General features: G+C 39.7%; 1 protein-coding gene across 1 annotated transcript in view; it reads right to left on the bottom strand.

Moving 5' to 3' along the window:
• adgrb1a (adhesion G protein-coupled receptor B1a) overlaps positions 1 to 21,364 on the bottom strand; it is a 140,212-nt gene that overhangs the window by 18,092 nt on the left and 100,756 nt on the right. The window contains exons 18-25 of the mRNA XM_030071915.1: positions 17,490 to 17,616; positions 6,867 to 6,970; positions 6,626 to 6,728; positions 5,643 to 5,793; positions 5,479 to 5,548; positions 5,045 to 5,111; positions 3,606 to 3,691; positions 1,556 to 1,615 (exon numbers count right to left, since the gene is read on the bottom strand). Coding sequence (XP_029927775.1) covers positions 1,556 to 1,615; positions 3,606 to 3,691; positions 5,045 to 5,111; positions 5,479 to 5,548; positions 5,643 to 5,793; positions 6,626 to 6,728; positions 6,867 to 6,970; positions 17,490 to 17,616 — 768 coding nt within the window. The remainder of the gene's footprint in view (positions 1 to 1,555; positions 1,616 to 3,605; positions 3,692 to 5,044; positions 5,112 to 5,478; positions 5,549 to 5,642; positions 5,794 to 6,625; positions 6,729 to 6,866; positions 6,971 to 17,489; positions 17,617 to 21,364) is intronic.

Below are 21,364 nucleotides of genomic sequence, written 5' to 3'. Positions count from 1 at the left end.
GTTCAGATACACACAGCTTTGCAGCCGCCAACTCTACCTTGAATTGCCTCAAGATTACTATATTTACTACCATCCAGAGTCTGAGTATGACCCATTCAAAACCTTGGAGGAAATCTGGACAATACAACTGTGCTGTGAGAGACAGCTACTTAACAAATGAATCGGACGCGATGGCCTTCTCCTTGAGTTGATGATTTTGCAGTTAATATACATTCTGAAACTCACATTGGCCTTTTCAACCAACAAGGAACCAGTTATGTTCTACTTCACGAATGTAATTGTGAGCTGTTATGAACGTTATGACAAAAATTAAATTGAAGGACCTGAGGTGGGAAACATGACTACAGCAAGAGTGGGTACAGTGGTCCGCCAAAGAAACAAAACTACTGCTATCAATCTCCTGAATTTCAGGAAACAGGGAAAAAGTACTAGAAAACAGTTTAAAAAAAAAAAAAAAAAGAGTGTAGAGACTCAAAAAAGGGACCTTGCAAAAAGTGGCAATGGGGCAACATGGGTTAGTATTATGAACTCTAGCACAATGTGCTGGGTCATAGAGCGGCAAAGCAGCAGACTGGGGCTGAATTCAGCCACAGCAACACTGGAGTCAGTGGCCAGTGACCTGGTGACGCCTCCATCACAATGGCTCCACTTTAGACTGGTGCAAACATGTGCCGATTCACTAGGTAGCATCTTGGTTCTCCCTAACAGAACCAGTTGAAGAACCAGAACTCAGTGGAAAAAAGTGTATCATCCTCTTAACCTTGCAAAATCTCTAGTGATGTGGGATGGCAAGTAACCAGATCCAATAAACAAGCTACTTTTGAGTTCATGTGACTTTCTGTTTCACTTGTAATCAGGCACTGTCACCTTCAAAAAACACAAAGTCAACTCTATGGTTTCAATGTAAAAAAAACTGTTTTATCACACACTTACAATCAAAGCTGGTTCCATGAAAAAAAAGCTTTTTGAGTATCTATTTTTCACTTTATCTATCTTCAACCAGCCATTTCCTGCTGCACGGTGTGTCATCAGATTTTCCTCCAAGTTTTTGAATGAGTCGTGTTCCGACTAAAGATGCAAGAAAATGCAAATAAACTAATCCACCATTTTGAGGCTATTCAGGCTTCATCTAACTCAGCTCTTACTGCCAGACAAATGTTTGCTCCAGTAGTCACAGAATACACACACTTGTACAGATGCAAACATTCACACTACCATACTAACAACCTTACACACATTTATTCCCATACATTCACACACAACTAAAAAAATATTACTGCACTACAACTACTGCGTTATTATAGAAACAGTTAGATCTTGTCTAAAAGCACACCATCAATTTTCAGAACCTGAGGCAATAATGTTAAGATATGTTTATATCCAGCTAAGAAGTGTTAACATAAACTGCAAGGTAAATAGTGAGGTAAATAGCGAGGAGGTAATAGTAAGCCAATCAGAGGTGCTTGCTAGAGGAATAGATTGAGCAGGTTTGGTGATGGGCAGGGCTGGTAGCCATAAGAAGAGGGTGGGATGGGCAGGTATCTTTTTTTTTTACCCAATCACTGATGACATGGGAGGGGGCTTCTGAGACTGATGTGTTCCTGACTGAAGAGCCCTGAGTGAGAGAGAGGGGATTCTGTGCAAACTCAAACATGACGTTTCAGACAGCAAAAACAAGTACAGTTGAACAGAGAGATCATTGAAGAAAGCAAACATATTGTTCAGAGAGAGAGAAAGAAAAAGTAATAATAACATCTGGATGCACCAACAATGCCAATGGAGACAGAACAGCCTGCAGGTAAAGGGGAGCAGGGCACGTGAGTTTTTTTTGTTTTGTTTTGTTTTGTTTTGTTTTTTTCTACATATGAAATGACATTTCAAATGAGGGTTTGACCAAAATGGGTTTTTGACAGCAGACACAGCAGTGAGGTCACCAATAGCTGACATGTTGTGCCCAAGTTAAAGTGACAGTGCACCCATTTTGAAATATTTGACTTTACTTCACTTCCCCCCAGCTGCTCTGTAGGACAGTAGTGACTCTGTCTTCCTCTCATTGTTACTGAGTGCTGGATACTGGCTGGATGCTCCAAATGCTAACTGTTAGCCTCCTGACACTGAGCCGGACTTAATCCACTCATATTGTTAAGTAAACAATGGGAAAGAATTATCAGAGGTACAACTATTGTTGTAACTATTGTTGGTCCTCAGTTACAATGTTGGCTAGCAGGAGCCTGGAAGGTATGTGAAATGTGTGTGAGAGGAGGAAAGGAAGAAGCTAGCCACAACATTACTTGCCATCTATGTTTTAGCACTCAGAAGACAGTTGTTATTTTAGTGATGTTAAACCTGTGAGAGGATTAAGGCTCGTTACTGTTAAGAAAGTCCAGCTCAGTGTCAGGGGGCTAACAGTTAGCATTTGGAGCATCCAGCCAGTATCCAGCACTCAGTAACAATGAGAGGAAGAGAGCACCACTACTGTCCTACACAACAGCTGGAGGAAAGAGAAATAATATCTCTATATTATCTTCCCCTGAATATTCTACTTGGGTGGGAAACCCTCAGAAACAACATTCAGACATGGCACTGCTTACTGAAACCTTGAATACTAAAATCATTTATTATTAGCAACAAGGTGACCGACTAATGACCTATTCAATGGTAGGGAAACTAAAAAAAAAATAATAATTTACAAAAAACAACTTGAACAATTGAACAAATAAAGAAAAATATGCAAAGAATCACAAATATCAAGTCATGTTTGTCATTCAGAGGTTGGTGACATGACTGACCAAGATGACTGACATTTAATTTAAAAAAAAAAAAAAATTATATATATATATATATATATATATATATATATATATATATATATATATATATATATATATATATATCACAACACATTAGCATGCCAACATTTTGCGCACAGCTATCCATCGTGTCTGCATTATGATTATGATTCAGTAGAATGGGAATGCTTGAATTTCTTTCCTGAAGTCTCACTGTACAAGAGCCCTGCTTCCCTTTACTAGAACCAACCAAACAAGAGAAAAAAAGACAATGATGGATTTACAAAAGTTTACATCAATAGCAACACCTGCAAACAAAGAGCAGCTGAAGGAAAATGCGACACATATGAAACTTAAGGAAAGCAATGAGATGAGCCATCATCTTGCTGTGTCTGACAGGACCAATAACCAGACAGTCTTCTGCACATCGTTCTTTTTCTTTCTATCACTTTCCTATCCCTTCTATATTTAACCCCATCACCCATCAATCTCAAAAGCATTGATCATCGTCTTCGCTATATGAGAAAGCACATTTTCTTTCACTGTTTCTCTTATCTTGTCTTGATTTTATTCACTCTGTCACATTTCTTAGTCCTGACCAGTGCCTTTCTTTTTCTGCCTTCCTTATCTTCTTTATCTTATCTCCATGGTGTTAAAAATGAAATGTCATCTTAAACCAATTTCCCAAAACTCTGCCTCCATGGCTAAGGATAATTTCAGATGAAGAGCCAATCATCATTCTAGTCCCGCCCCTAGCTAGGCCATCAGGCTGGTTATAGGTCACTACGTAAAATGGATGTGTGGTATAAGGCATACCCCGCCCTCTCCTTCAGTTTCATATCAGTAATGCCGTCTTTGGACACCAGTTTGTTAAAAACGAGAATCCCAATAACCATGTTAACCTGCCAAAGAGAAGAGACAGAGGATTAACACAGGGCAAAGCATTTTCACTCTGAAATTCACAACATGCAGCACCACTCTGATGACGATGACAATCTCTATTGTGACGAGATGATTGATGGTGGCATGCACGTAACTGGAGATGAGTCAGTCAGATCAACACACCAACTTGGAGTAAGTTTAGATTCTACCATCTGTGAGTGAAAGAAACATCAGACATCAAATGAAATGAGAGAGGGTAAAGACAGTGAAGAGGGTGGCTTCCTGGAGTATTAATGCAGATTACTCTTTTAACTTTGAGCTTGTGGGCGAAAATTCACCTTATGGCTTTTTATTTTTTTTATGGGTAATTTTTTTTGTCATTTTAAATATACTGTGTATTTATACTAATTAAAGTTTAGTTTTCTTGTGTTGTTTTTCCCCCTTGTTAGTCATTTTCCTATACTGTTTAACTAATTTTGATTTTTTTTCTTCTTTGTTTGTTGTCATTGTTTTATTTTTCTTATTGCTAATTTCCTAGTCATTTTTTCTATATTTTCTTTTCTTTCTTTTTTTACTGGAAGAAATGGAGCTAAATCTTTTTTTTCTCAGACAGGAAGCAAGACGGCTTGTGGGGAATGTGCTCTTAATTTGGAGAAACACTAACAACAGCAGTGGTGTCACATAGAAGTTTTCTCATTTAATTACAATAATTATACAGAGGTAACAAAATTAATTTAATATTTTTTATTGACAGTGGTGATAAAGATGTATACATGTATCAGATGTAATATCTAATATTGACACATCTATGGCATAATTTTCAGGGAATAGTTTTACTTGTTGGATGACTGGAACTAGTGAGTGCTGAGGTTTCTTCTGTTTTATTTGTATTTTACTTTATGTATTCTTTTCTTCATATATCTATATCCCTATTGTATCAGGTATATTATAGATCCACCCCAACTCCCACTGCAGATCCTGGCTGTGAACACGGTAACTCGATAACACAAATGCACACAAATTGGTTGTTTGCGTTCACAATTCCTAGAAGAAGAACCCTAATGATTTTGGTGACCCCCCCGACCTTTCCTCTGATCAAGCCAAACTGAGGTCTGTCTCTTGTGCCTTTCTTTGAAGAGCTCTGTAAACTCTGCTTTCAGATAAATGCAAAAGAAAAACGCTATGATCACTGTAATCCGTGTGAATGTCATAAACTGACTGTTCATGAGTTAATGGAGACATGCATGCCAAAAGAACAAAGAAAAAACTTGTTTACTAGATGGGAGTTATTGCTATGGCTAGACTGTAGCATGGCCTTAGATTTGGCTTAGGACAGAGGCTTTAGAAGAAAACTGATCAGAAAGAGTAAGTACCAAGACTACAGCTGCAGCAGGTCCAACAAATGCATAGAGAAGACCTCCTTCCAGAGACAACCAGCAGCTACAAAAGAGGAGGAGCACATAGGGATGTACATTTGTAGAGGGGTATGATTATGAGAACCAAGGGAAATGGAGATGGAGGAGAGAAGCAGGAAAAGGGGAAAAAAGACAAAAGGTTGTAAAAAAGGCAGGACAGAATCGGGTGAAAAAGATGAGGGGTGTATGCATGACATGACAAAGAATGGTAAAAGATAGATGAGAGGGAACGCATTGGTATGAATAACAAGACCGGGGGGAGGAGAAAGAGGTTAATTATGCTGAAAAAAAAAAACAATATAAAACATCCAAGCATTGCACATGTTGTAGCTATTCAAGAAGACGAGGCCTGTACAGCAGTACTATAAAGAAATAATGGAGAGAAAGCTTACTAGCTAGGTGTTCCATATCCTTTTGCCTTGGTGAATCCCACTGAGATTGCCACAACCAAGGCAGGGAGACCTGAGGAACAAAAAAAAAACATAAAAATGCAAAATGGCATCACATAGAGTGCACTAAACAGATCAACGGCATGCACAGCGGACAGAAGACCTACCCCAGCCAAGACACAAGAAACGCTTGCGTATGATACGATTCCTGAGGCGGCCGGTCACCGCCATGTAGGACTGCCACGCCTCCGTCAGAACCCAGCAGAACGACGACAGGAAGAAGAAGTGAAGAAATGCAGCTACCAGGGTGCATAACACCTGAAACACACAGAAAAAAAAAAAAAAAAAAACAGACAGTTAACTAGCTCCTGCTAGCCAACACTGTAACTGTTTGTTTAACAGTGCATTAAGGCTTAAGTTATTTTTCAGAGTGTTAGCTGGGGGGAAGTCCACCTCCATGGCAGGAGGCTAACAGTTAGCATCTGGAGCATCCAGCCAGTATCCAGCACTCAGTAACAATGAGAGAGAGTCTGTTCATTTTATTTGGTAAAAACAAAGGGAGGGGAAAGAGAAGGGAAGCAAGACGGTTTCTCTCAATCCTTCTGGTCGAGGCAGATGGCCGCCCACCCAGAGCCGGGTTCTGCTCAAGCTTTTAAAAGGGGCTTTTCCTCACTACTGCGGCCCTGTGCTGCTCTTTGGGGGAGATGTTGCTCCATGGATTTGGCCGGTATCTGTTGGGTTTCTGTAAAGCACCCTCTGATAACTTTTGTTATGATCTGATGCTATACAAATAAAATTGAATTGAACTGAGTTTATGGATTTACTGGTTTATGATGTCTTAATTTTGAGAAACACTAACAACACTACTAATGTGAGCCACAGGCTACCACTCAGCTCTAACATGGTTTCACTTGTTTACTGTAATGATACCAAGCTACTACAATTAATTTGAAAATGATATCTTGATGAAATAGCATTTTTAAATTTGACCTTTTCATCATATCAGAGGTGGACAACAGTGAGAGGAACAAATCTCATTTTTGAGAAAATGCCAACACTGGCAAAGGAATTCATCAGTGTAACCCATGTTGGAGCTTTCAGGAGTCTGCATGATGTTTGCTATGATGCAAAGTTTCTAATTGGTTCTTACCTTATTCCTTGTCTGTGTTTGTCCAATGAGAATAAGGGCATTGGATGAGATGATGGAGAGGCAGAAGTTAATGAGGATGACTGAGCGTTCCGAGCGAATATACCTGCGGAAAAATAACAAAAAGAGGGGAAAAAAGAAAAGCAATGACGGTGGTCCTTTTGCTGAATATAGCCAATGACAAAATGGACCACGTCAGACCTCCTAATACCTGAGTACTTGGGTGCGTGGTGTGTTATCTTACCTCCACACGGATACATAGATGATGATGAGTAGCAGCAGCGTGAGCGAGGACACTCCACAGCCCACAATCAGTGTCACAGATGGGAGCTGTGTTTTATCCATGTTCTGCGAAAGCAGCAGACAAAACAGAAACAAATTATGGAAAACGTGGGGGGGGAAGCCTCTGTAACTGAAAGAACATCTTGTATGGTGACAGTGAGGCTTTTTCTTTTTTCAGGCACTAATGTGTGTGTCTAATGTCATAATAAATTAGAGTCAAATTAAGTGTTGGAAAATCGAAATCGCTGCTGATGCATTTCAGCTATATTGGCCTGCCATCAGGGCGAAAAAAAAAATTGAGGATGATATTTGGCTTCCACCCTAGCTGTTATGTGGGACAGTACTAGTGTTGCAATCTTCCTCTCACATACTAACTGTTAGCCTCCTGCCACTGAGGTGGACTTCACCCCAGCAACAATGCTTCAAAAATAACTGCCTTAATCCACCTAAAGAAGGTTTAAAATCAGGTTATAAGTGTCACTTTCTGAAACTAAAATACAGATGCTGTATGACTACCAAATGCACATAGCTGTGCTCAAATTACTGTTTAAAACTGTATTATTCCTGTTATCAGCATCCAAAAACAACTTCTGCACTTCCTGTATCCCTCAGCACCAGAGCAGCAGTAGCCACCACAGAGACAGAGGTCGATCACTTGAGTTTGCTGTCACTTGTGCTCATCACTGAACACATGTACACATGTTGAGGGACACATTTATTTGTATAGAGCGCTAAAAGACAGCTCACAAATAATGTTATGGCTGCCTTCTTCTTTATCTCTTCTTTTTCTCTCTTCTTCTCTCCACTCTATTGCACACATTTCATGTTCATTTCAGGCACCTGCCAGCCATCTTTTGAGGGTTTTTTTTTGTTTGTTTTTTGTTTTTTTTAAAATATTCAACATTTTTTATGTCATTTTGGGCTGTAACACCTATGCTGCACCTCATCAAAGTTAAACTTGTTTATTTAACAATTTTAGTGCATTAAGTCAGTTATTTTTAAGAATGTTAGATGGGGGAAGTCTACCTCAATGGCAGGATGCTAACAGTTAGCATTTGGAGCATCCAGCCAGTATCCAGCAAAAAAAACAAAAAAAACAAACAGATGTTCATGGGGTAGAGAAAAGAACACTGATAAGTGGTCAGACTGGTAAAGCTTAGCATGCCTTCACACACCCATACACACATCATTTTGCCTACCACTGCCTCAAGGAGCAGCTAACCCACCTAAAAAAACATTTCATTAGTCTGGGTTTCAATGGAGAGTTCTAGTGTGCCTTGATGGTCTGCATGCTGTGTCAGAGGCCTTTCAAGCCTGACAAGGATACAATTCAGGGGAAACACTGTCTCACATATGGGTGAGCACACACACACACACACACACACACATCTGATATCTATTGCTGAGAGGTTAGCAGCCTTGTTGCTATTTGGGCCTCGGCTGGAGAGCAAGGTGACTTCAAGGTGATTCGACACAGAGAATAAAAAAGAAACACCAACAACACCCATAAAAACACACACACACACACACACACACACACACACACACTCCAACACCACGCAAACTTCACATACATTCATATGCTGATTTATATCAACACTCCTTTTCCATGCTGAGAACTGGCAGCTCCACTGTCTCCATGCTACTGCAGACACTGTCTTGGTTGCCATAGCAATGCTGTAACATGGCAGCAGCAGCTGCAGCAGGGTGCATGGTTATTGCTTATGCATGTGTATGCCTGTAATAGGTTTAGACTGATATTGTAGCTTCACAGTGTTCGCCTTTTATTAGAGAGCACAATGGAATGAATATAACTAACTAATATTTTTCATCTTTTTAGCCAATTTTTCAAATAATGTTTTTTTTTTTTTTTTGCTAACAATATTTTAAATTGACAATGACTGTCAGCATGTTACTATAGTAAAATGCTAGGGATGTCACAAGAACCAATAATTCAGTACCAAATCAATGCCAATGGTCCGAAAATACAACAGTACCCGTTTTTCTGTGGCACCGTAGGTATGGGATGTATTCATTTAGATTTAGTATTCATTTAGATTTAGCCTTCAGCAGGCTGTAACATATTCTTCCAGAACTGACGGGGGCAGTACACATACAATTTACGCTTGTTCAAGTAAGCACCGAAGAAAAGACAAACATACATGAAAGATGGCTGCTCCAGGTGCAGCTGGAGTGGCAGCTCTGCCTTGGCTTGTCCAAAAGAAACACAGCAAGAGTCACGTATGGAAGGAGACTGCGTTCAAGGCTGATGTTCAGGGGATAATAATAAATTCGCAAAACAAAATATACAAACGTTGCCATCAAAGGTCCCCGTTAAATAGTTCTTTTTTAAATTAGGTGTAAGACTACTTATTACTTCTACATTTTTCTCATGTCTCTCCTGGATACTGCAATTGAAATTCTGTGCAATCAATCTAAAAAGTTGTTATTTAAGTTATTATGTTATTTACACAGTTGACTTATTGTTTGTTTTGAATACTTGAAGGCTTAAATACTTGAATGTTGGACAGATTTTAATAGAGGGGTGTATGTTGAAGTAAATTGGATTTTTCCTTTGCTTTTTTTTTTTTTTTTTTTAAACCGTGGTATCGAAACGGGAATCGAGAATCATGGAAAATCACTGGTACTGGTATTGACTACTGAATTTCTGGTATTGTGACAAGCCTATAAAAAACCCTGTTTCCTTTTCCTAAAACACCATGGTTGCATGCTGAAGGCTGCAAAATAAGCCTGGAGGCATCCTGTTTCAACCAGACATATGCTGACTTATGGAAGCACAATTACCAGCTTGTAACCTTAAAAGATCATACAAGATATTTTGAATTTTAGGCCCGTTAACTATTATTTACCCACATTTTACATTGCAACAAACCATTTTGTAAATCATGTGGGGGTACTAATTATTTCACAACAAAATCCCTTAAATTTCAAATCTGAATTTTTGGTGATTGGCTGTGTAAAGCAAACATCACTCCACCCAATTTCAAGTAATTCTTGTCATCAGAATACAACAGTGCTGCTGCTTTTAGGAAAACCAATGTGGACTACTGATATGAAGAAAGTTTGAAAACGCTGAACGTTCATTTTCATATCATACTGGAATGAATAGAAACCAATGGTTGGATAAAACGTAGCAAACACGATATCAGAGTTCTAAAATACAACTGCTTGCTTCAGGAAAAAATTAGCAGAAACATGGAGTTTATACTTTGTGTTGGTATTACACTAAACATGCGAAACCACTGGTACACGCCTCTAAAAGCAGATATCTGCAAGTCACTGTCAGCTACTTTGGATATGATGCAGGCTCTAATCTTTACAAATGAGCTTCAGGGCGGCAGCTTGTGTAACCTGTAGTGAAACTTGCCTCACTTTGCCTTAAATAGTTGTTAAAACTATTTCTGTAGCCTGAGTTTTCAGTGGTGAGTTTTAGTTTCCCATAATGGCTTTCACATAAAGTTGACACTTGTGTTATTTTGTATTGATTGTCATGTAAATGGTCAGAGTTAACAATGTTGAGCATTGACACAACTATCACCTGCTGGCAGCATCAATAAAAAATGAATGAATGAATGCATGCATGCTCACATTCAAATACCCTTGCAGCTGGAATGGATACAGAAACAACTGGGTTCACTCTTTAGTGACAAAGTCCAGTGTACAGTAATCCATGCTCATCCCAATCAAAAAAATGGATTACTCACATGGGTGTTTTACTAAGAGCAACATGTTGTGCCTGTAAGCCCAGTGTGGCCAGGTCTGACTGTGTTAGGCCTCTGATACACACATAGTGCTTCACGGCATCATGGAGGGGTTTCAAACCCATGACTTATTTTTCAAAAGTGGGCAGAGACCACCTGCTCTAGAGGCAGGTTGGAAACGTGTTGGTTTCTTAATTGAACAATGTTTGCAGAGTGAATTATGTTGTAATGTTTTTTGTATTTTACAAGCAAATATTTGCACAATATGGGTTTCCAAAGGCCAGTACCATGACCACGATATGTATATCATACCCATCATATCAGAGATGGATGATTCTAACTGGAACAGATCTGTTTTTTAATAAATGGACAGTATCAGCCCCATGTATCAGCCTGACCCAAGTGCTCATGTGTGCTGTTGTTGCCAGCTGAGGTGAGGTGAGGTGAGGGGACAGTGTGGTGAAACAAGTCGGGGAGGGTGCGTGGACATGAGGGGACTACGACATGAGGGAGGTTCTCTACCCCCGCCCTCAAGCAGGAGATAATTGGCTGAGTTTATAGCCTGTCTTGTCTCCAGGTTTGATGTGTGTGCCGGGGCCAAGTTAATTAAATCCCCCTGATTAATCTGCACTGCAGCGAGTTCCTCCTCTAAAAGCAAAAGGGGAAAAAAAGATTACGAGTGCAGTGGAACGGAAAGGCGTCTGCTGAGACTGACAAACTTTTACTGCCTCTCAGCCAATGACAGAGGCAGACCGGGAGTCCCATGCAGCAGTCACCGAGAGTAAGTCGTACTATTCAAAATAAAGTGACCAAACCACATTATTCCACAACAGCAGAGACAGAGGCGCTCCAGTTTCCACCGCTGGAGAGATGGAGGGGATGTGCTTTGCTTTTTTCTGTTTGAACTAGAAATCTATGAGGTGAAGCTATTGACAAATACATAACTGCATACACAAACACAAACAAACAGGATTGCATGAACAAACAGAGGTCCACCAATACCAATTTTTCTGAGCCAAGACGAGTACAGATCCAAATACTAATCAATGTACACTCACTGATACTAGCTACTATTGGCCTACTATGAATCAATTACAGGAATAAGTGCAGTTTTTATTGGAGGATAAACAATTAAACAAAATATTAAAGTATCAAATTGCAATTCGGCCAAGTGCAATATCCAAATAGACAAATATGAAAAATATTTTGTCACATAATTTACCTTTATCAAAACATTGCAGCTCCCTTTTTAAAGACTTTTTGGGAGAAATTGCTGCTTTATTAGACAGTCACACTGGAGAGAGACAGGAAAGACATGATGACATGCAGCAAAGGGTCTGAGCGAGATTCAAGCCCATGCTGCTGCAGCTTAGCTTTAGATTTAGATGGTGCGCACTCTACAGGGTGAGCAACTGGAGCCCCCAGTTATACCAATTTCTTGCTAATTTTCAGGTCAAAGTGTTGGATGTTTTCGCAAATATTTAAACACAAGAAATCTGAATGGCGATCCAGCATCACTGATGTTATTCATTCATTTTTCAAGACGCTTATCCTAATGGGGGGCGTGGGGTGCTACAGCCTATCCCAGCGCTTACTGGGTGCAAGGCCGGGAAACACCCTAGACAGGTCACCAGTCCATCACAGGGCATCACTGCTCCAACATTTAAATATATCATTTTAATAATGATAAATATAGTTTTCATGTAATTTTACATTAAAAAAGCATTTTTTTTTCAAATATTCTGGAAAAATAATTATGATTTTAAGGTAATTTCCTTGGATTTTTTTTTTTTTTTTTTTTTTTTTGCAATTTTTGCAATTTTTTTATGTATGTCCTATAATTTTTTGCTTTTTGCTAATGAACCCCACAGTATATTTTTGAAAGAAATCAGGTGAATTTGCTCAGGCATCAAAAGGTTAAATTGTTTAGATGTCACACAGAAAGGAAAAAGAAATGCTGAAATGATCCCTCATACAATTTCTGTATTGCAACAATTTGTAGTGGATTAAATTCTAGTGACACTGAACTATGCCTCATTTTGGATGCCCTGGAAGCCCCTCAATGACTCCCGGAGGTCCCAGACCCCACTTTTAAAACCACTACTACTGCATACACTGACCTGCATATGACTTCTACACATTTAGTGGATGTCTATAAACAAAGCAGGCTAACATTAATTCACACACGCTAGTATCCTGGTAGGCTGACATTCTAGCAGTATGTAGGCTATAGCAGCACACATGGCCATGGCCTGAAGCCATACAGGCCTCAGTCTTGTTGACTTATTTCTCACTCTCAGAATGTGGGCTAATTGGTCAAAGAGAGGTTGTTACTGCATCCACTGGCCTCTGACAGCACACATTCAAACAGAAGAATAGGCTTACACAGGCTTACAACACCCAAAATGATAGAAGCACAAGCTCATCCATTCATATTCTTCCCCCCGTCGCAAAACAAGGCTAGAAATGGCCGCAAATCGTGTTCACGTTTGGGTCTTTTGCTTTTCACTGCATTGCAATTTTTTCTCTGTTTTTCCTTCTAAAAGCCTGCAGCAAAGTTGAGGCCGAGTGTGGCACAGCAAAACGGACAGGAGAGGTGGCAGCTAGAGAGTAAATGGTGGAGAGAGTGGAGAGAGAGAGAGAGAGAGACCGAAAATATAATGCAGCACCAGAGCATGAAAAATGATGTGATGAGATGACTGAGGGGTAAAGGATAGAGGGATGTGAAGAGGAGACGAGTGAGGGGGGAAGACAGGGACAGAGAAAAAGAGGTTGGGGTGTTTATCATGCTGAGGCTGTAGGAGGCTAGTTGCAGACAGACAGAGGGTTGGGCCATTTAGGAGCTACTATGTGTTGCAGTAGGAATAATTAGCATGATAAGCATGGGTGCCCCCCCCAAAATAAAAAAAAATAAATAAAATAAAAAATAAAAAAATCAGTATCAAGTGAGGAGAAGGGAGAGTTACATGAGAAGGGAGAAGAGTTGCCTTTCCCCTGTTTTTTGGCAGAGGCAGCCGAGTCAAATAGCCACCATTTTGCTTTCCTCAGGGCATGCGACGCCTCCAGCCTGCGACAGTGCTGTGAACGGCCTGTCATCGGCCCAGGTAGAGGTGGGCTTCGGGGAATATAGCAGGCCCAAGTCCAAGGAGAGGCAGCAGCAGTCACGTGGTGCACAGAGTAGCTAGCTACTATTTGGACATCATGCTGCTGCACACAGCCTTAGCCCATTTACACACACATCAGTGTGCTGTTGCCTCTCGTGTGGAGAAAATGTAAGGCCAAAATCCATTCAAAAATCTGGCAGCTTAACACACACTCAGACCATTTACAAATCATTAGCCATGCTTCATTTGCACATTACATTTTACATTGCATTAGAGCTGGGTGATATGGACAAAATCGAATATCACAGTATTTTTCACCCAACAGCTCGTTATTGATATTGTAACGATATCTTAAAGGCGATGATTGGTGCTTTCACAAAATGAGATTTGTGCTAATCAATTATCAGTATTGTGGATATATAATGCCCAAGCTGGTAGAGGCAAATAACAGAACAGACAATGCCCCAGACAGACGATGTCTAGTCTGATACTGCAGTATCAATATAATATCAATATATTGCCCTGACATACATCTACAGGTTAACACACAATGCAGCATCTGCCATTCTTAGAATTGCCTCAAAGGTTTTCCTGCAATCTTCATCCACTATAATAAACCATCTTGAGTGGTAGCAGGCCGTGTGAACCAATTCTAAAAGGTGAGATCTGATTAATTAAAACAGGGATATTGGATATTGTGATATTTTGAGTTTTGGGTTAAATGCAACATTACAGTAAAGGGATGCAAGGTTTTGATTTCATTACATTTTTCTATTATTTGCCTCTACCTGTTTGGTCATCATACCCACATTACTCACGACTCACGACTGTTTATGAAAAATGTTTATGAAAAATCTCTAATATCTAAATGTCTGACAAGAGCACCAATAGTTACTAGTGACTATTGACTACTGACCGCATCCCCTCAATTGAACCATATCTGGAACTGGGCTACGGGTCAGCAAAACAGAGTTATAAATAATTTTGCACCTGTTGTGAGTTGAAACGATCAAAATAGTAACAATATAAAGCAACGTGCAGACTAATATTCATTCCTAAATTACTTAATTTCCCCATACATTATCCCTGCTAATCACTATCTCCCACAATATCATACCAATATTGATACTGAGGTACTCGGTCAAAAATGTCATGAAATTGGATTCTGCCTGTCTCACCCAACCCGAGTATCATCCAGAGCTGAAAAAATGAGTCAATTAATCAATTAGTTGACTGACATAACATTGATAAATTACATTTTCGATAATCGATTAATCATTTAGCCTAAGCCGTTTATCAAGTAAAATATGTAACAATTGCTGGTTATTGACCTTAAGTGTCCCACCCATTCTGGCTCCGTCTTTATTTTTATTTATTTCCAGTTGCTGCACTTCAGAGCAAAGATGCTAGCTAGTACGGATCAATCCCAAACCAAATAAACAATACACATATGGACAAAAATGAATGCATAGTGAGTACTTTAGTTTTTTTCATTCAAAACTGACAGACTTGGAAGCTTAATACATCCACTGCCAGAAGCTCTGCAGAAGTGGACAGACAAAAGCAGAAAGACGGTGACAGACTTGTCTAGAAACATACTGTGGATTGCTTCAAAAAATGCAGTAAATTATTTCTTTTACTCATTTTCATATCATTAAAAACGCACGCCAACAGCTTCTGCACACCTGGGTGGTCTTTACGCAGGTGCATAGGAACAGCAACAGACCAAATATAGGAAGAAGGTTGTCTCACGCTGCTGGAACTGGCAAAACATCCTGATTGTATTTTTTACATACAACATTTGATCCAGCATCACTAATCTGACCTTTAAATACGTCATTGTTATCTATATAAATGCAGTTTTTTTGTGATTACAAAATAAAATACAAACTCTCAGGTACCTTCTATTTTTCTAATCATCTATTAAAGTTTTTGGAAATTTTCTCATTCCTTTCCCCCTCATTTTTTATGTTTTTACTTCTGTTCTTATGTACTCACTTATATATTTTTTTTGCTAATTTTTAATCAAGTGAATTTGGTCAATTTTCAAAGGGTAATTCACTAGGCAGTACTACAACACAAAAATAGGTAGAAGTGATTATTTTAACCACTCTCACCACTTGAAATTTATTTGACAAGTGTGACACCTTGACAATTCCATAATTAACACAAACCAAAATATCTTTTCATATCAGAGTCCCAAGGCAAAATCACTTAAAGTAGGGGATAATGAGAGTCAGCATGGAGGTCCAGAACATGAACAAGTTTGAAAACCCCTGATCTATGCCAAATTTACAAGAAGAGCAAAAACAAGATTCCTGAAGCTGTGTTCCACGAGGTTGTGTACGGCTGCCCTGAAGCCACATCAAGCTGCCAGATGTTTGAATGGAGCCTGACGTCCCATTCTCTCCATACATGAAAGAACAGCATACATCACATGCTGTCAGAGATGCTGGCAAAGCTGCTCGACATGTTAACATCTTGCAGCTTGCAGAGGTGCATCCTGATGCCTCCCACTCAGGCTCAGCTAAAGGCCCTTCCCTGTTAACTGAATAATCTTCGCCCTAGGCCAGAAAAGAGCATTGGAGAGAGCAAAGCACATATAGTAAAAACACAGCTGCAGATTTCCACCATGTTTGTTTATCGCTGAAGCCATCAAATTGTGCTTCGCTAGCATCCATTTTTTTGCCACAGCAATGTGAACATAGTGAACTCTTTGGAATATATGCTGAACTCAAGGTGTTCAATCCAAGGTGCTTTTAACCATGTCATCCATATCTTCCTCTGCCTCCCATTTAAACAACGAAGGCAGCAATAACCAGTATGGTGCCTCCTATGTCTTTAAGAGAGCCTCTGGTACCCATGCTGTTACCAGGGCAACTAGTGAACAAACTGCTTCCGAGGCAATTTCCAGTCTAATAATAACTAATCGCACTGAATGAAAATTCCCCACAAAGACACTGCCCTTTCCCCAAAGAAACTGGGGCACATTTGAGTCACTGGGATTCTGCAGTGATTTTTTTTTTTTTTTTTTTTTTTTTTTTGTTACAGACATTTCCATTATCACCCTCCCCTCCCGCCTCCATGTGTCCAGCTGCAGCCACATTTTAAGGGAATGGTGTTATATGCAGCTCCCAAGTGTTATTAGCTAAAAATGTGTCTTTCCAGAATATCTGACTTGCCATGCAGGCACCTTTTTCCACAGGGCCTGGTAACCATGGAGACACCGTTTGATAGTCAAATATGTTAAAATATGCTAATGTGAGCATCAATTGTTCACATGGAATGACAAAGTGAAAGGGGGGATGTAGAGCTGCATGCAGGTATGAGTAGGACCTATATCATTTCAGAATCTACAGCATTCCATTCAGCATGTGATGTATGCAAATCAATACATCTGGCATTGATCTGCACTTGGAGCTAAAATGCTCAGGTTTAACAAATAGCCATTTTCCTTCAGGGAAAGATAAACACCAGCCTATTTTCTTCGAACTTGGAATAGAAAGACGTCCAAAATCGTTTACTTGGCAAAGCCTATAATAACAACCCTTGCTGCATGGCTTTGGCATGTCGAGAGAGAGCGAGAGAGGGAGAGGGAGAGAGCGGGGAGAGAGAGGGAGGGAGGATCTGTTGATATGTAATGACAATGACGCCCTTTGCACAAAACCCCCGGCAGATGCATACACATAAAACCCCACCAAAACACACCGTCGCGGATACCTTAACGCCAGCGAAGTCAAGGGAGGTTGTCGGACTTACCATGTCGGGATTTAGCCGTGCTAAAATGGCGAAGGTGGACAGTCTGTCACACACGCATTTGGTTCTGAATGAGTCGACTAGCACGGCTCTGCAGCCCCTGGCAGACCAGGATCCCAGCAGAGAGGAGCTGCACAGGAAAAAAGAAAAAAAGCACACACACATACACACATACACATACACACACACACACACACACATATACACACACGTACACACACACACACACACACACACACACTCACACACACACACACACGCACGCAGACAGACAAGCGATGCGGTGAATAAAAGCAGCCCGGCAAAAAGCGATTCAAATCCCCCACGTTACACTGGCTAGTTAACCCTAATCCACTTTACATCTCCGCCGTTTGCAGGCGAAAGCGCTGGAAACGCAGCGAGCACGGTGATGAACGGGGCTGTGTGGCGGCGTGCTGCAGGTCTCTGCCTGGACACATTATTGCTACTACAACACACTGCAAATACAAATAAACACCCCACACATCAGCAGATTCATTTTATTAGCACCACCGTTATTATTATTATTATTATTATTATTATTATTATCCGGATTATTATTATTATTATTTTATGTTAGCACTACATGTTTTTCATTGTTATGTGGACAAAAGATGACGCACACATACATACACATACATACATATGTATGTATGTGTGTGTATGTATGTATGTATGTATATGTAACCAAATATGATACCTTGTACATTGTCAGCTGTTGCTTCACTTTGAACAAATCATTTAGTCTCCTATTCAGTAGCTTCTCTTAAAACAAGGTAATACTGTAAGATAGACAGCAAAGTTTTCTTTATAACTGCGCTTGGGCACTTTTAGAAATTAAGAAAATAACCCAAAAGCATGATAAACCAACCAAGTGTTATGAATGAAGAGCACACAGCAACAAGCCACAGACTTAAATTCTCTTTGCACAAATTTACACAGACATGATTTGATTGAGCAACGCTCTCTTTTTGACTCACACTTGTACACCAGCCATGAAATCCAGATTAATTTGTCAGGCACTGACAATATCGAGTACTTAAAATGTCAGTCATCATTCTGCATTTTTGAAAGAAGAACAGAGAAATCTATAGATTGAAATTATTCCTTATACATAAGCACATAAACACAAAGGAGAGCAAATCGTTACTCTAAGTCCTTTATTCCTGCTGTTAAGCTGCTGAACACAGACCTTACCCATTTTAAATAACTTGTTTGAAATGCATTTTAAGACATGCTGTTATTTATTTGTGTTTTACTGCTGTATCTCTTGCTCTTTTCTTGTACTTAGAGTATTTTTACAGTTCTTATTGTAACTTGTTCCTCTTACTGTCCCATGCCCTCAAAATGTTTCTTTGACTTTATTAGTAGTAGTCTGTTGTATGTATGGATGCATGGACTAGGAAAGCTACAAATGAATAGCCCCTTGGGGATAGGTAAAGTTGTCTGAATCTGAATCTAAATCTGAAACATAAAGCTAGGAGCCAGTGCTTTCTGCAATTCTGCACACAGCGCATGGCTCACAACTTTATTATGCATTGTCCTAGCTAAGCTAAGTACACAGCTGGTTTCAGGGGGCTGTGACACTCCCTGAGCAATGAGGACGTATAGTAGCATGCTGCACCAATTATATCACCATTATAATCGCACAGAATTTAAAGATTATTTTCTTACACCGGATTCTTGCATTTGGCCTCTTTCACACACACTGACTGTCAAAGCAGAACCTAGCTTGAGACATTAACATCGTCTCCTTCCATCACTGGTTCGCTTCAGCCTCAGGGAGCCACAGCCGGTGGTGTAATATGACTGCATGTTCATCACATAACTCAAGTTGCACTCTTTTCCAAACTTCAAATAGCTATAAATCAATGGCAGATGTAAATGCAGCTGCCTAAGAGCAGCAGGTATATGGTCTTCTCAATTTACTCCCATCAGTACAACATAGCAAAAGAATGACATAGAAGGATAATGGTGGTGATGAAAGTCTTTGCAAACTAATTGCAACATATTGCCTTTATTAATTATGATTCCTTAATGAAGCTTAGCCCAAGACCATTTATCAATCATATCTTTTTTTTTTTTTTTTTTTTTTTTTTGCTAAATCAATCTAGTAAATCTATATAATCAAGTTTCTCTGAGAATACTCCCAGAGGAGAGGACATTAACTTCAGCAAATGCTGGAGGTCTGCTGACATCTACACATATAAACAACTGGAGATACTGGTCCAACTCAGGAACATGGCAAAAAATGACACATATAAGAGATAAAGGGATTTAAAGGATCACACCAGTGATTTTGAATTTTTGGCTGCTTTATGACAATTTGTACACATTTTACATTGTAACAAGCTATTTTCTAAATCATAAAGATTTAACAACAAATAATCAAAATCCCACAATTTTCAAATTTTTGGTTGAAAAACCCATCTTATAATGTTCTGCTTCTGCAGCTAAGGAACCATTTCATTCCACCCAATTTCAAGTCATCAAAACCCAACAGTGCTGCTGCTTTTAGAAAAAAGTAATGTGAAGGACTTTATTACAGTGACGGAATACTGGTGTGAAGAAAAGTTCAAGTCTCTGAAAGTTCATTTTTATATCTTAATAGAATGAATGGAAACCAATGGCTTGATATAAGGTAGGAACAATTATTTGGAGTTCTAAAGTAGGAAATGCTCTAAAAAGTTTCAGAAACATGAAGTTAAAACATTTAAAAATATTTTGCTAAACATGCAAAATCACTGGTAATGGTACTTTAACATCAGCCTCCCAATAATTACAACAACACCTCCAACAGGCCTAACTCTGCCATGACTGCAGCCCCAATTCACACATTAAACGTAGCACAGTTGGATGGAGAACGCCAAGTGGTGAGACTACGAATGAGAGAGGGAGAGAAACACACACACACATACACAGAGAGAGAGAGAGCGAGAGGGAGAGAGCGAGAGAGAGAGAGAGAGAGAGAGAGAGAGAAAGAGAGAGAGAGAGAGGGATGGGTTGACCATCAGTAGAGCAGTGTTTCAGCCCCAGGAGGAGGCTCAGTGCTGACATTAGCACATCACCCCTAACAGAAATCCAATATATTACAACTCAGCGCGGTCTCTCTCTACGGATGACGTGATTAGGCCTCTCTCCCAACCATAGAGGCCTGCAGACAGTCTTGCCCAACTGTCTAAATGGATAATTTAGGCGCGGTCCAGCAGCCCTGCATGGGAGAATATCCTGTGCCAAGAATAGGCCACATGGATGAAAAGACAGTCTGCCAGCATAGAGGCACTGGAAACCTGGACCCTCATGCATTAAGCTCTGAGGAAGAGAAGTCCTAAATGAGACTCAGTGGTCAGGTCACAGGGTCATTTATATTTCTGGCAAAAATCCACCCTATAATACAATTTACACATGCTGAACAATAAACTCGCACACAAATACCCCCCAAATTCAGGTTTCTGCTTGTCTACATTAGTTTTCCTAAAAGCAGTGACACTGTTGTACTTTGATGACTTGAAATTAGGCGGTGTGAAACGGTCTCTCTGCCAAAAAATAGTCCCTGTTGAAATGTTAACGTTAAAAATTTTGATGAAAAATGTAAATTTGAAACTTGAGAGGTTATATTATTTGTTCCAACCCTCTAACATGACCCTAATCTCTAATATGACCTAAAGTCCTTGAAGTCCTTTTTCTAACCTTAACACAGGCTAAGGTTGGCAACAGGTTGTTGTTAAGACAGGAAAAGATTTGTCATAGTGGTTAAGGTTAGGAAATGGTCAAGGTTAGGCTACGAAATGTTAGCTGACATTCACTAATATTAGTAATGCTAAAAACAAACACTGCTCTCGGATTACTTTTTTCCGATT

This window comes from Myripristis murdjan, chromosome 16, assembly GCF_902150065.1.
Source record: "Myripristis murdjan chromosome 16, fMyrMur1.1, whole genome shotgun sequence".
Taxonomy (NCBI): Eukaryota; Metazoa; Chordata; class Actinopteri; order Holocentriformes; family Holocentridae; genus Myripristis; species Myripristis murdjan.
The sequence above is the reverse complement of the archived record's forward strand: the minus strand, read 5'-3'. Positions and strand labels throughout refer to the sequence as shown.